The sequence below is a fragment of the Oncorhynchus keta genome, unplaced genomic scaffold (genome assembly GCF_023373465.1).
Source record: "Oncorhynchus keta strain PuntledgeMale-10-30-2019 unplaced genomic scaffold, Oket_V2 Un_contig_2724_pilon_pilon, whole genome shotgun sequence".
Classification (NCBI taxonomy): Eukaryota; Metazoa; Chordata; class Actinopteri; order Salmoniformes; family Salmonidae; genus Oncorhynchus; species Oncorhynchus keta.
Window position 1 is genome coordinate 142,346 of NW_026285414.1, and position 14,574 is coordinate 156,919.

General features: G+C 43.0%; 1 protein-coding gene across 1 annotated transcript in view; it reads right to left on the minus strand.

Moving 5' to 3' along the window:
- Positions 1-6,003, minus strand: part of LOC118378615 (collagen alpha-1(XVIII) chain-like) — a 92,079-nt gene extending 86,076 nt beyond the window's left edge. Inside the window, exon 1 of the mRNA XM_052506694.1 lies at positions 5,710-6,003. Coding sequence (XP_052362654.1) covers positions 5,710-5,821 — 112 coding nt within the window. The 5' untranslated portion in view covers positions 5,822-6,003. The remainder of the gene's footprint in view (positions 1-5,709) is intronic.
- Between the last annotated feature and the right edge of the window lie 8,571 nt (positions 6,004-14,574).

The following is a 14,574-nucleotide window of genomic DNA, read 5'->3' on the forward strand; positions in this document are numbered from 1 at the left end:
AGGTTCTGGCTGTGCTGAACAGGCGAGGCGAACAGAATGCCTGGTGCGTGGTGCTGGAACTGGTGCTACAGGATCGAGGACACGCACAGGAAGCCTGGTGCGGGGAGCTGCTACCGGAGGACTGGTGTGTGGAGGTGGCTCTGGATAGACCGGACCGTGCAGGCGCACTGGAGCTCTTGAGCACCGAACCTGCCCAAGCTTACCTGGCTCGATGCCCACTCTAGCCCGGCCAATACGAAGGGCTGGTATGTGCCGCACCGGGCTATGCACCCGCACTGGAAACACTGTGCGCTCCATAGCATAACACGGTGCCTGCCCGGTCTCTCTAGCCCACCGGTAAGCACAGGGAGTTTGCGCAGGTCTCCTACCTGGCATAGCCATACTCCCATTAAGCCCCCCCCCCAATAATTTTTTTGGGGCTGCTTTTCGGGCTTCCAACCGCGTCGCCGTGCTGCCTCCTCATGCCAGCGCCTCTCCGCTTTAGCCGCCTCTATTTCCTCCTTGGGGCGGCGATATTCACCAGGCTGAGCCCAGGGTCCTTTTCCGTCCAGTTCTTCCTCCCATGTCCAATTCTCCAAGTGGTGCAGCCTCTCCCACTGCAACTGCTCTTCACGATTAACAGGGAGAGTAGGCTCAGGTCTGACTCCTGACTCAGTCACTCTCTCTCTGAGCCCTCCTCCAATAAATATTTGGGGGTTACTTTCGGTTTTCGCTCTGCGCCGCCGTGTTTTTCTTTTCGACTCCATTCACCTATAGCCCTCTTCGATGTCCTCCTTTTTCTGCTCCTGCTGTCGATGCCTGTAACCACGCCACTCGGTCCGTGTGTGGTGGGTGATTCTGTAACGGCGTTCTTCGTTTGTGGAAAGAGAGTCGGACCGAAATGCAGCGTAGTGGTTACTCATGACTTTAATAGAAAAAGTGACACATGAAATAACGATACAAAATACAAAACAACAAACGGAACGTGAAACCTAATTACAGCCTATCTGGTGAAACGACACAGAGATAGGAACAATCACCCACGACATACAAAGCGAAACCAGGCTACCTAAATACAGTTCCCAATCAGAGACAACGAGAATCACCTGACTCTGATTGAGAACCGCCTCAGGCAGCCAAGCCTATACAACACCCCTAATCAGCCGCGATCCCAAATACTACAAACCCCAATACGAAAATACAATAACATAAACCCATGTCACACCCTGGCCTGACCAACTAATATAACGAAAACACAAAATACAATGACCAAGGCGTGACATATATGGCAGTACAGTAGCTATCTACAGACTAGAACTACCATCCTGTCTCTAGTTCAGAAATATATGGCAGTACAGTAGCTATCTACAGATTTGAACTACCTTCCTGTCTCTAGTTCAGAAATATATGGCAGTACAGTAGCTGTCTACAGACTAGAACTACCATCCTGTCTCTAGTTCAGAACTGAAGCAGACATGTTTTCCAGCCAAACCCCAGAGGGGTAGATTCTTTATCATAGTTTAAGCACAGCTTATAGGTCTGCACAGTATAATGAGCAATGCAATTTTCAGGTTGAAGGGACGTCTTTCAAACATCCAACGTCACATTCCAAGCCACTGCCTGGGCCTAGAGCCCAGCCGAACTAGCCTGCAGAAAGACCTCAGAAGTATGATCGTACATTGTTTGATAGTTTGGTAACAGTTATGTGAAATCTATTTGACTACATTAGCAGAAATAAAATGTGCATGTTACTTAGACATTCATCATATAATCTTCCCCCAATATGTGTTATTAATATAGTTCCACAAGACCCAACCATCCATCAGTCAACGTACACCAAACATAATGCTGCTATGGTGTTAAACACTGGTATGATTATGACTGAGTTTGGGACCTCATGTTCATACAGGTTGTTGGAACAGCTGTGGATCCAGGAAAGGATCCAGATATTCTGGAGCCCTATGAAACAACAGAGTTGATCATTTAATTACAGCATGAGACAGAAGCTACCCTACAATACATCAGCGTCCCCCTGCCTTTCCACTCAGAAACATCCTGTAAGGAAGGAGATCACAGCTCCAATACAACCAATCATTTCCAAGACACCTACTGTAACATGGCACATCTATTCTATGTGGAAATGTGGGAATATTGCTAAAAAGAATGTTAATGGAATTTCTGAAAACCCTGATGATATGAATTGTCTGTAAGCCCATACAAAAAACACAGCGTTCCAACAGAGTTGACCTCTATGTGATTTAGCGGGGTTGAAGGACACTGTGTTCACTGCCACCCTGGCATGGTCAACAAGAGAAGGAAACAAAGACAGATGAAGTCAGGAGCCACGAGATGAACTGGCATCTGTTTCCCTGGAAAGACTAGCCTGGCCAACCCTCCACCCTCCCTGGAGAAGGGAAAGTCTGAGCACACCATCAATCACTAGCCTGGAGGAACACACAAACAATGCTGCACACGCACACACCACATTCACACATAGAGAAAGAGAGAGAGAGCAAGAGCGAGACAGACAGACAGACAGACAGACAGACAGACAGACAGACAGACAGACAGACAGACAGACAGACAGACAGACAGACAAAGAGAGAGAGAGAGAACTACAGACAATACACAAACCCTCTAATCCAAAAAGGCCTGTGGATCACTAATTCCAATTGGCTTTACTTAAACTCTTTAACATCATCCTCAGCTCAGGCATCTTCCCCAATATTTGGAACCAAGGACTGATAACCCCAATCCACAAAAGTGAAGACAAATTTAACTCCAATAACTACCATGGGATTATGTGTCAACAACAACCTTGGGAAAATCCTCTGCATTATCATCAACAACAGACTTGTGCATTTCCTCGGGGAAAGGAAATGTACATTTCCTCTACTGAGCAAACGTCAAATTGGCTTTTTACCAAATTACCATATGACATACCACGTATTCACCCTGCACATCCTAATTGATCCTAACAAATCAAAACATAGGCAAAGTCTTCTCATGCTTTGTTGACTTCAAAAAAGATTTGGACTCAATTTGGCATGAGGGTCTTCTATACATATTGATGGAAAGTGGTGTTGGGGGAAAAACATATGACATTATAAAATCCATGTACACAAAATTGGCACAAAACACACATTTCTTTCCACATGGCAGGGGGGTGAGACAGAGATGCAGCTTAAGCCCCACCCTCTTCAACATATATATATATATATATATATATATATATCAATGAATTGGCGAGGGCACTAGAACAGTCTGCAGCACCTGGCCTCTCCCAACTAGAATCTGAAGTGAAACATCTAATGCTGATGATCTGGTGATTCTGTCCCCAACCAAGGAGGGCCTACAGCAGCACCTAGATATTCTGCACAGATTCTGTCAGACCTGGGTCCTGACAGTAAATCTCAGTAAGACAAAAATAATGGTGTTACAAAAAAGGTCCAGTTGCCAGAACCACGAATACAAATTCCATCTAGACACCGTTGCCCGAGAGCACACAAAAAAACAGTACATAACTCAGCCTAAACATCAGCACCACAGGTAACATCCGCAAAGCTGTGAACGATCTGAGAGACAAGGCAAGAAGGGCCTTCTCTGCCATCAAAAGGAACATAAGATTTGACATACCAATTAGGATCTGTCAAAAAATACTTGAATCAGTTATAGAACCCATTGCCCTTTATGGTTGTGAGGTCTGGGGTCCGCTCACAAACCAAGAATTCATAAAATGGGACAAACACCAAATTGAGACTGCATGCAGAATTCTGCAAAAATATGCTCTGTGTACAACATAAAACACAAAATAATGAACGCAGAGCAGAATTAGGCCGATCCCCACTAATGATCAAAATCCAGAAAAGAGCTTTTGAATTCTACAACCACCTAAAATGAAGCGATTCCAAACCTTCCCTAACAAAGCCATCACCTACAGAGAGATGAACCTGGAGAAGAGTTCCCTAAGCAAGCTGGTCCTCTGTTCACAAACACAAACACACTCCACAGAGCCCCAGGTCAGCAACACAATTAGACCCAACCAAATCTTGAGAAAACAAAAAGATAATTACTTGACACATTGGAAAGAATTAACAAAAAACAGAGCAAACCAGAATGCTATTTTGCCCTAAACAGAGAATACCTGAACACTGTGACTGATGCAAAATTAAGGAAAGCTTTGACTATGTACAGATTCATTGAGCATAGCCTTGCTATTGAGAAAGGTCGCCGTAGGCAGACCTGGCTCTCAAAAGAGGATAGGCTATGTGCACACTGGCCACAAATTGAGGTGGAAACTGAGCTGCACTTCCTAACCTCCTGCCAAATGTATGACCATATTTCCCTCAGATTACACAGACCCACAAATAATTCAATTTTTTTTTAACCTATTGGGTGAGATACCACAGTGTGCCATCACAGCAGCAATATGTGTGACCTGTTGCCACAAGAAAAGGGCAACTAATGAAGAACAAACACCATTGTAAATACAACCCATATTTATGTTTATTTATTTTGCCTTTTTAACTATAACTATTTGCACATCATTACAACACTGTATATATACATAATATAACATTTGAAATGTCTTTATTATTTTGGAACTTGTGTGAGTATAATATTTACTGTTCACTTTTTATTGTTTATTTCACTTTTGTATATCCATTTCATTTGCTTTGACAATGTAAACATATGTTTCCCATGCCAATAAAGCCCCTTGAATTGAATTGAATCAGAGAGAGAGAGAGAGAGAGAGAGAGAGAGAGAGAGAGAGAGAGAGAGAGAGAGAGAGAGAGAGAGAGAGAGAGAGAGAGAAGAAAGAAAGAAAGAAAGAAAGAAAGAAAGAAAGAAAGAAAGAAAGAAAGAAAGAAAGAAAGAAAGAAAGAAAGAGAGAGAGAGAGAAAGTGGGAGAGAGAGTGAAAGTGACATTTGTAATGCCTTTATTCTTTTGGAACTTTTGTGAGTGAAATGCTTACTGTACATTTTCTATTTCACTTTTGTTTATTATCTATTTCACTTTCTGTGGCACTGTAAACATATGTTTCCCATGTCAATAAAGCCCCTTAAATTATAATAGCTGATTGAGGATTTCAGTGAAAACATTACAAAGATGAAAAGACTAATAAACGACAAGTCAATATTATGTCTAGCAGGTTAAAATACCACCACAAGCTCTGGCTTGTATAGTAGACGAACCTAATATTGTACTTTCTATTCCAATGCAACTATTGAATGTGCTATTGGCGTTGGTGTTGGATGATGATTGTCTTTGCGGTTTTAGCTGTTCATAGTTCCGGAACAAGCCTAGACATACATACAACCCCATTAGCACAACCACCACACTTCATTCCTCCCTTGAGTGATGGATCAAATATCACTATACCTGATTATGCCCAGAACAGTCCACAGCATAGGTGTCATAGAAACCGAAATGTTTTCCTTATGTGGTCTACAATGGGTATGCCATCAAGAGTAGCTGTAATAAACTAATGTTCAGTAGGGGTTCAAATCAAATCTATAATCTCCTATAACGCGGATGTCAAATGTTTTTATTCACAAGATGTAACATAGTAAGCTGTTATTTTATGTTGTAATACCAACTACAGATGCAATAGTATTCACTTCCAAAGATATTTAAGTCGCGTGCATTTAAAGTCTCAAAAGGCTTAAATTTTGCCTGTACATTTCGAAGAAATTGCAAAAATGTATCCGATATATATATTTATTTACCTGTCCTTTGAGTTTCTGTCCGTGTGACAACCAGCAGAAGTATGCAGGTATGCAGACCCAACGACCACCTGTCAACACAAGGCATGCTTTTCCGCTTATTTGTGCAAAACATTTCCACAAATCCTTTTGTTTGGTAAGCAAAAAGCTAAAATATTCATGCACATTTGGGCATCTCCGTCTCGGTCCTAGAACAGTGTCGTTGGAATTAATGGCAGGTACGCTACGCAGCCTTTGCACAGTTCCAAGGTGAGTTATCTGCCTGCGCACGGAACCTTGAGTACCGAAACAGAATTGACAGTATAATCTACAGTAAAACGTTAGTTCGCGGGCGCTATGGACAAACCCTCAATTTATCCACGGGATTTTCCCCTGGGTCCTAAGTGTCCTAATGTTTTGGTAGATTCATCCAAACCTCCGTGACTGACAGTTCCAATCTAATATGCATACTGTACACACTGACATTTGGCGCCTTTTATGACTTCATGATATCCACATACCTTTCAAAATCATGTAAACTAACCTAGGGCACAGTCAAACAATTATTTACACAATATGCAAGTTCTTCAATAAGCTTTCTGTACACCAAGACTCATTTGACTAAACCTAATCAAAGGCTGCAGGAAAACGGTATTATCAGCATTTAGTTGGCTTATACATGTCCCCATGTTGAGACATGATGGCATATAATACATGCCCCTAAACCCTGCATTCCACCCAGAGAGAAAGGACAAGCTGCTGAGCTGACACAGTGAGTGTGCAGTGTACAGTGTGCACCCACACTGTTAAAGACTTCATGTGGAAACCAATATTCTCTAATGAAGACATACAGTGCTTTCAGGAAGTTTTCAGACCCTTTTATTTTTTCAACATTTTGTTACAACCTTAACCTAAAATTGATGAAATAATACAAATTAATCAGGCCTCCATTGTAAAATAAGAATTTGTTCTTAACTGACTTGCCTAGTTAAATAAGGTTAAATAAAATAAAAATAAAATAAACATAATAACAAAGTGAACACAGGTTTTTAGAAATTTTAGCAAATTTATAAAAATTCAAAATTATAAGTATTCAGACCCTTTCCTATGAGACTCAGGTGCATCCGGTTTCCATTGATCATCATTGAGATGTTTCTACAACTTGATTAGAGTCCAGATGTGGTAAATTCAATTGATTGGACATGATTTGGAAGGGCACACACCTATCTATATATGGTCCCACAGTTGACAGCGCATGTCAGAGAGAAAAAAACAAGCCATGAGGTGGAAGGAATTGTCCGTAGAGCTCCGAGACAGGATTGTGTCAGATCTGGGGAAGGGTACCAAAACATTTCTGCAGTATTTAAGAACACAGTGGAACACAATGGCGTCCATCATTCTTAAATGGAAGAAGCTTGGAACCACCAAGACTCTGCCTAGAGCAGAACTGAACAATCGGGGGAGAAGGGCCTTGGTCAGGGAGGTGACCAAGAACCCTATGGTCACTCTGACAGAGATCTAGAGTTTCTCTGTGAAGATTGGAGAAGCTTCCAGAAGGACAACCATCTCTGCAGCACTCCACCAGTCAGGCCTTTATGATAGAGTGGCAGCCCACTTATGACAGCCCACTTGGAGTTTGCCAAAAAGCATCTAAAGGACTCTCAGACCATGAGAAACAAGATTCTCTGGTCTGATGAAACCAAGATTAAATTCTTTGGCCTAAAAGCCAAGCGTCATGTCTGGAGGAAACCTGGCACATTCCCTACGGTGAAGCATGGTGGTGGCAGCATCATGCTGTGGGGATGTTTTTCAGCGGCATGGACTGGGAGACTAGTCAGGATCAAGGGAAAGATGAACGGAGCAAAGTACAGAGCGATCCTTGATGAAAACCTGCTCCAGAGCGCTCAGGACCTCAGACTGGGGGCGAAGGTTCACCTTCCATCAGGGCAACAACCCTAAGCACACAGCCAAGACAACGCGGGAGTGCCTTCAGGACAAGTCTCAGAATGTCCTTGAGTGGCCCAGCAAGAGCCTGAACCCGATCAAACATCTCTGGAGAGACCTGAAAATTGCTGTGCAGCAACGCTCACCATCCAACCTGATAGAGCTTGAGAGGATCTGCAGAGAAGAATGGGAGAAACTCCCAAAATACAGGTGTGCCAAGCTTGTAGTGCCATACCCAATAAGACTCGAGGCTGTAATCACTGCCAAAGGTGCTTCAACAAAGACTTGAGGCTGTAATCGAGTAAAGGGTCTGAATACTTATGTAGATGTCGTATTTCTGGTTTTTATTTTTTATAAATTAGAAAACCTTTCTTCAAACCTGTCTTACTTTGTCATTATGGGGTATTGTGTGTAGATTGATGAGGGGGAAAACCTAACAAAATGTGGAAAAAGTCAAGAGGTCTGAATACTTTCTGAATGCACTGTATGGCCAGTTGAATTGCTTTTCAAGAGAGATTTCCCAATCCCTAAAGTGTGGTTCAAGCAAATTTAAACATGGTTCATGTTATGTCAACGGACATCATATGCCCATGTTATTAATTGTACAATATGTAGTTTGTATGCAGGTTGCGTAGTTCAGCCTTGCACTGCTAGCTACAGTACTCTATGTGTGGTGTGCTCAGATCTGCTGACCAATAGATCAGTGATGGCATTTCTTTGTCAGTAGAGGGCAATCCTACCCTTGGCTTGGCTTGAGCTACTAGAATAGAACATAACAGAATAGAGTAGAATATAATGGAAAATAATAGAATGGACTAGAATAGAATGGAAAAGAATAGAATGGAATGGAATATAATTAAATTGGATAGAATTTAATAGGATATAATAGGATTGAAGACAATAGAATAGGATAGAATAGAATGGAATAGAATACAATAGAAGGGAATAGAATAGAATGGAATAGTTGTCTTATCCCAAAGGGAATTGCAGGAAACAAGAAACATAACTGACAGCCATAATGACTCTCACTCTCCTCTCAGGAGGGTCAACACAGTCACGGTTGTTAACAAGTCAGGAATTGCGAAACGCAGCCAATTTTCCTCGCCTGTCATTTAGTTCAGTAAGCCAAGGAAACTCACACAAAATGACAAGGTCATCATGTAATCTTAGAGTGCTGCCAGAACATGCCTGACGTTTCTGAGAGGTGAACCATGTACAATGAGTTTTTAAATGACTAGTCTACTCCTGTGTTAGGTTAGATAGCTTGCACGTCTGAAACTCTGAATCTCCGGGTACCTAATTTCGACCTCAATCTTGTCCACACACGTAGACAGGCAGGTCCACTCGTCTTTCAGAGAGATTTCACCACGCTTCTCAGCTATGTAGCCTGGAGGTGTGTATCTAGGCGTTGTGTTTCTAGGGCCTTCACTTCAGAGCCAGACTCCATCCATCTTCCTCCACAACTTGGGCAGTCAAAGCACAGGAAGTGACATTTTCAAGGTGCCACTTAAACTGTGACTGCATATGAATGTTATTAGTATAACGTATAATATATATATATATATATTTTATCCAGTAGTATAAACATTCCAAACAGCCTACCAGACCGCTCGGAGGCATCCACATGGTCCTAAAGCACATCGTTGCCTCGTTTTGTATCACATTCCAATGATAAAACTGGGGGGGCATGTCCCCAGTGAAAGGCATTTTATTTTACAATCAAATAAGGGGGCTATATGCTTTGACTATGTTAACTCAATCAAGAACTACCAAATGAATTTTGAACAAGAGGCCAACAGAAAGGAAAACCTGAACAGGACATGTCTTTTATTTCAAACATTGCACAGATAAGGACAGCAGTTCTATAACTCTCTCACTGCAGGGAAGTGAGGAGACCAGACTCTGTGCTTCTGCCAGAAGTATAGCCATAGTATCTCTTTCTGACAAGTGTAGTTGGAATGAGGCTTCCAGTGGTGGAATAGTGTTTAGCACACATCTGTCCAACTCTGACTAGAAAAATAGTCATGATAAAACATTGAATTATAAAATAATATTTTGTTGTCATTTGCAAGCAAGAAAAGTTTAATCGTATCATATAGTTGTTTCGTGTCCGGTACGATTGTATCATTATTTAAGCGCCGCACATTTTGTGCAAAGGTGATACGTTGTGTAATTTCATCTCTGTCACGACTTCCGCCGAAGTTGGCTCCCCTGCCTGTTCGGGCGGTGCTCGGCGGTCGTCGTCACCGTCCTACTAGCCACTACCGATCCCTTTTTCGTTTGTCTATTGGTTTTATCTTGTTAGTTTCACCTGTGTGTATTTTAGTTTAATTAACGTCCCTATATGTAGTAGGTTGTCCCGCACTTGTTTTGTGCGGGATTGTTTTTGTATTCATGTCATTTGGTGTAGTGCTTGTGTTTTATTCTCCGGTCTATTTTTGATCCTGTGTTGGATTATTCACCCTGTGTGTTGAGTTGACGTGTTTTTTGTGCGCCGGAGAATAAACTGTCAAATATCTGAAACCTGCTCTCTGCGCCTGATTCCACCCACCTTGATAAAACGTGACAATCTCACCTATGAGAGTGAAGAGAAAATTCAGCAACTCTCGGAGAACACTGGAAGTTAATAAAATAGTTTCTTTGTTGTCAACCATAAAACCTATGGGTTTCGGCCCTAACCTTCATCAAGGTTTACTCTCTTTGGTTTTTACAGAAGAAAATGAAGGAGAGGTTTTTATATATTTCAAAATTGCCTCCGGTGAGTTCAGGGACCAGTCACAATGGGGATTGGTAATCACATCACGGGAGGCCATTTTTAAATATCTACAGGCCTCCTTCATGTCAATCAATCAATCAATTAAATGTATTCATGAAGCCCCTTTAACATCATCCGATGTCACAAAGTGCTATACAGAAACCCAGCCTAAAACCCCAAACGGCAAGCAATGCAGATGTAGAAGCACGGTGGCTAGGAAAAACTCCCTAGGAAGGCAGGAACCTAGGAAGAAACCTATAGAGGAATCAGGCTCTGAGGGGTGGCCAATCATCTTCTGGCTGTGCCGGGTGGAGATTATAACAGTACATGGCCAAGATGTTCAAACGTACATAGATGACCAGCAGGGTCAAATAATAATAATCACAGTGGTTGTAGAGGGTCCAACAGGTACCTCTGAAGTAAATGTCAGTTGGCTTTTCATTCAGAGTTAGCAGGTGCAGTAGAGAGAGAGTCAACAGCAGGACAAGGTAGCACGTCTGGTGAACAGGTCAGGGTTCCATTGCCGCAGGCAGAACAGTTGAAACTGGAGCAGCAGCACGACCAGGTGTACTGGGGACTGTTGTAAATGGGCCCAGTCACTCAACATACAAGCTGTAGTCAAACTGTTGTAATGGGCCCAGTCACTCAACATACAAGCTGTAGTCAAACTGTTGTAATGGGCCCAGTCACTCAACATACAAGCTGTAGTCAAACTGTTGTAATGGGCCAAGTCACTCAACATACAAGCTGTAGTCAAACTGTTGTAATGGGCCCAGTCACTCAACATACAAGCTGTAGTCAAACTGTTGTAATGGGCCCAGTCACTCAACATACAAGCTGTTGTCAAACTGTTGTAATGGGCCAAGTCACTCACCATACAAGCTGTAGTCAAACTGTTGTAATGGGCCCAGTCACTCAACATACAAGCTGTAGTCAAACTGTTGTAATGGGCCCAGTCACTCACCATACAAGCTGTAGTCAAACTGTTGTAATGGGCCCAGTCACTCACCATACAAGCTGTAGTCAAACTGTTGTAATGGGCCCAGTCACTCAACATACAAGCTGTAGTCAAACTGTTGTAATGGGCCCAGTCACTCACCATACAAGCTGTAGTCAAACTGTTGTAATGGGCCAAGTCACTCAACATACAAGCTGTAGTCAAACTGTTGTAATGGGCCCAGTCACTCAACATACAAGCTGTAGTCAAACTGTTGTAATGGGCCCAGTCACTCACCATACAAGCTGTAGTCAAACTGTTGTAATGGGCCCAGTCACTCAACATACAAGCTGTAGTCAAACTGTTGTAATGGGCCCAGTCACTCACCATACAAGCTGTAGTCAAACTGTTGTAATGGGCCCAGTCACTCACCATACAAGCTGTAGTCAAACTGTTGTAATGGGCCCAGTCACTCACCATACAAGCTGTAGTCAAACTGTTGTAATGGGCCCAGTCACTCACCATACAAGCTGTAGTCAAACTGTTGTAATGGGCCCAGTCACTCACCATACAAGCTGTAGTCAAACTGTTGTAATGGGCCCAGTCACTCACCATACAAGCTGTAGTCAAACTGTTGTAATGGGCCCAGTCACTCACCATACAAGCTGTAGTCAAACTGTTGTAATGGGCCCAGTCACTCACCATACAAGCTGTAGTCAAACTGTTGTAATGGGCCCAGTCACTCAACATACAAGCTGTAGTCAAACTGTTGTAATGGGCCCAGTCACTCAACATACAAGCTGTAGTCAAACTGTTGTAATGGGCCCAGTCACTCAACATACAAGCTGTAGTCAAACTGTTGTAATGGGCCCAGTCACTCAACATACAAGCTGTAGTCAAACTGTTGTAATGGGCCCAGTCACTCACCATACAAGCTGTAGTCAAACTGTTGTAATGGGCCCAGTCACTCAACATACAAGCTGTAGTCAAACTGTTGTAATGGGCCCAGTCACTCAACATACAAGCTGTAGTCAAACTGTTGTAATGGGCCCAGTCACTCACCATACAAGCTGTAGTCAAACTGTTGTAATGGGCCCAGTCACTCAACATACAAGCTGTAGTCAAACTGTTGTAATGGGCCCAGTCACTCAACATACAAGCTGTAGTCAAACTGTTGTAATGGGCCCAGTCACTCACCATACAAGCTGTAGTCAAACTGTTGTAATGGGCCCAGTCACTCAACATACAAGCTGTAGTCAAACTGTTGTAATGGGCCCAGTCACTCACCATACAAGCTGTAGTCAAACTGTTGTAATGGGCCCAGTCACTCAACATACAAGCTGTAGTCAAACTGTTGTAATGGGCCCAGTCACTCAACATACAAGCTGTAGTCAAACTGTTGTAATGGGCCAAGTCACTCAACATACAAGCTGTAGTCAAACTGTTGTAATGGGCCCAGTCACTCAACATACAAGCTGTAGTCAAACTGTTGTAATGGGCCCAGTCACTCAACATACAAGCTGTAGTCAAACTGTTGTAATGGGCCAAGTCACTCACCATACAAGCTGTAGTCAAACTGTTGTAATGGGCCCAGTCACTCAACATACAAGCTGTAGTCAAACTGTTGTAATGGGCCCAGTCACTCACCATACAAGCTGTAGTCAAACTGTTGTAATGGGCCCAGTCACTCACCATACAAGCTGTAGTCAAACTGTTGTAATGGGCCCAGTCACTCAACATACAAGCTGTAGTCAAACTGTTGTAATGGGCCCAGTCATTCACCATACAAGCTTAGTCAAACTGTTGTAATGGGCCAGTCACTCACCATACAAGCTGTAGTCAAACTGTTGTAATGGGCCCAGTCACTCAACATACAAGCTGTAGTCAAACTGTTGTAATGGGCCCAGTCACTCACCATACAAGCTGTAGTCAAACTGTTGTAATGGGCCCAGTCACTCAACATACAAGCTGTTGTCAAACTGTTGTAATGGGCCCAGTCACTCACCATACAAGCTGTAGTCAAACTGTTGTAATGGGCCAAGTCACTCACCATACAAGCTGTAGTCAAACTGTTGTAATGGGCCCAGTCACTCAACATACAAGCTGTAGTCAAACTGTTGTAATGGGCCCAGTCACTCAACATACAAGCTGTTGTCAAACTGTTGTAATGGGCCCAGTCACTCAACATACAAGCTGTTGTCAAACTGTTGTAATGGGCCCAGTCACTCACCATACAAGCTGTAGTCAAACTGTTGTAATGGGCCCAGTCACTCACCATACAAGCTGTAGTCAAACTGTTGTAATGGGCCCAGTCACTCAACATACAAGCTGTAGTCAAACTGTTGTAATGGGCCCAGTCACTCAACATACAAGCTGTTGTCAAACTGTTGTAATGGGCCCAGTCACTCAACATACAAGCTGTTGTCAAACTGTTGTAATGGGCCCAGTCACTCAACATACAAGCTGTTGTCAAACTGTTGTAATGGGCCCAGTCACTCACCATACAAGCTGTAGTCAAACTGTTGTAATGGGCCCAGTCACTCAACATACAAGCTGTAGTCAAACTGTTGTAATGGGCCCAGTCACTCAACATACAAGCTGTAGTCAAACTGTTGTAATGGGCCCAGTCACTCACCATACAAGCTGTAGTCAAACTGTTGTAATGGGCCCAGTCACTCAACATACAAGCTGTAGTCAAACTGTTGTAATGGGCCCAGTCACTCACCATACAAGCTGTAGTCAAACTGTTGTAATGGGCCCAGTCACTCAACATACAAGCTGTAGTCAAACTGTTGTAATGGGCCCAGTCACTCACCATACAAGCTGTAGTCAAACTGTTGTAATGGGCCCAGTCACTCACCATACAAGTCAAACTGTAGTCAAACTGCTGTAGTCAAACTGTTGTAATGGGCCCAGTCACTCACCATACAAGCTGTAGTCAAACTGTTGTAATGGGCCCAGTCATTCAACATACAAGCTGTAGTCAAACTGTTGTAATGGGCCCAGTCACTCAACATACAAGCTGTAGTCAAACTGTTGTAATGGGCCCAGTCACTCAACATACAAGCTGTTGTCAAACTGTTGTAATGGGCCCAGTCACTCAACATACAAGCTGTAGTCAAACTGTTGTAATGGGCCCAGTCACTCACCATACAAGCTGTAGTCAAACTGTTGTAATGGGCCCAGTCATTCAACATACAAGCTGTAGTCAAACTGTTGTAATGGGCCCAGTCACTCACCATACAAGCTGTAG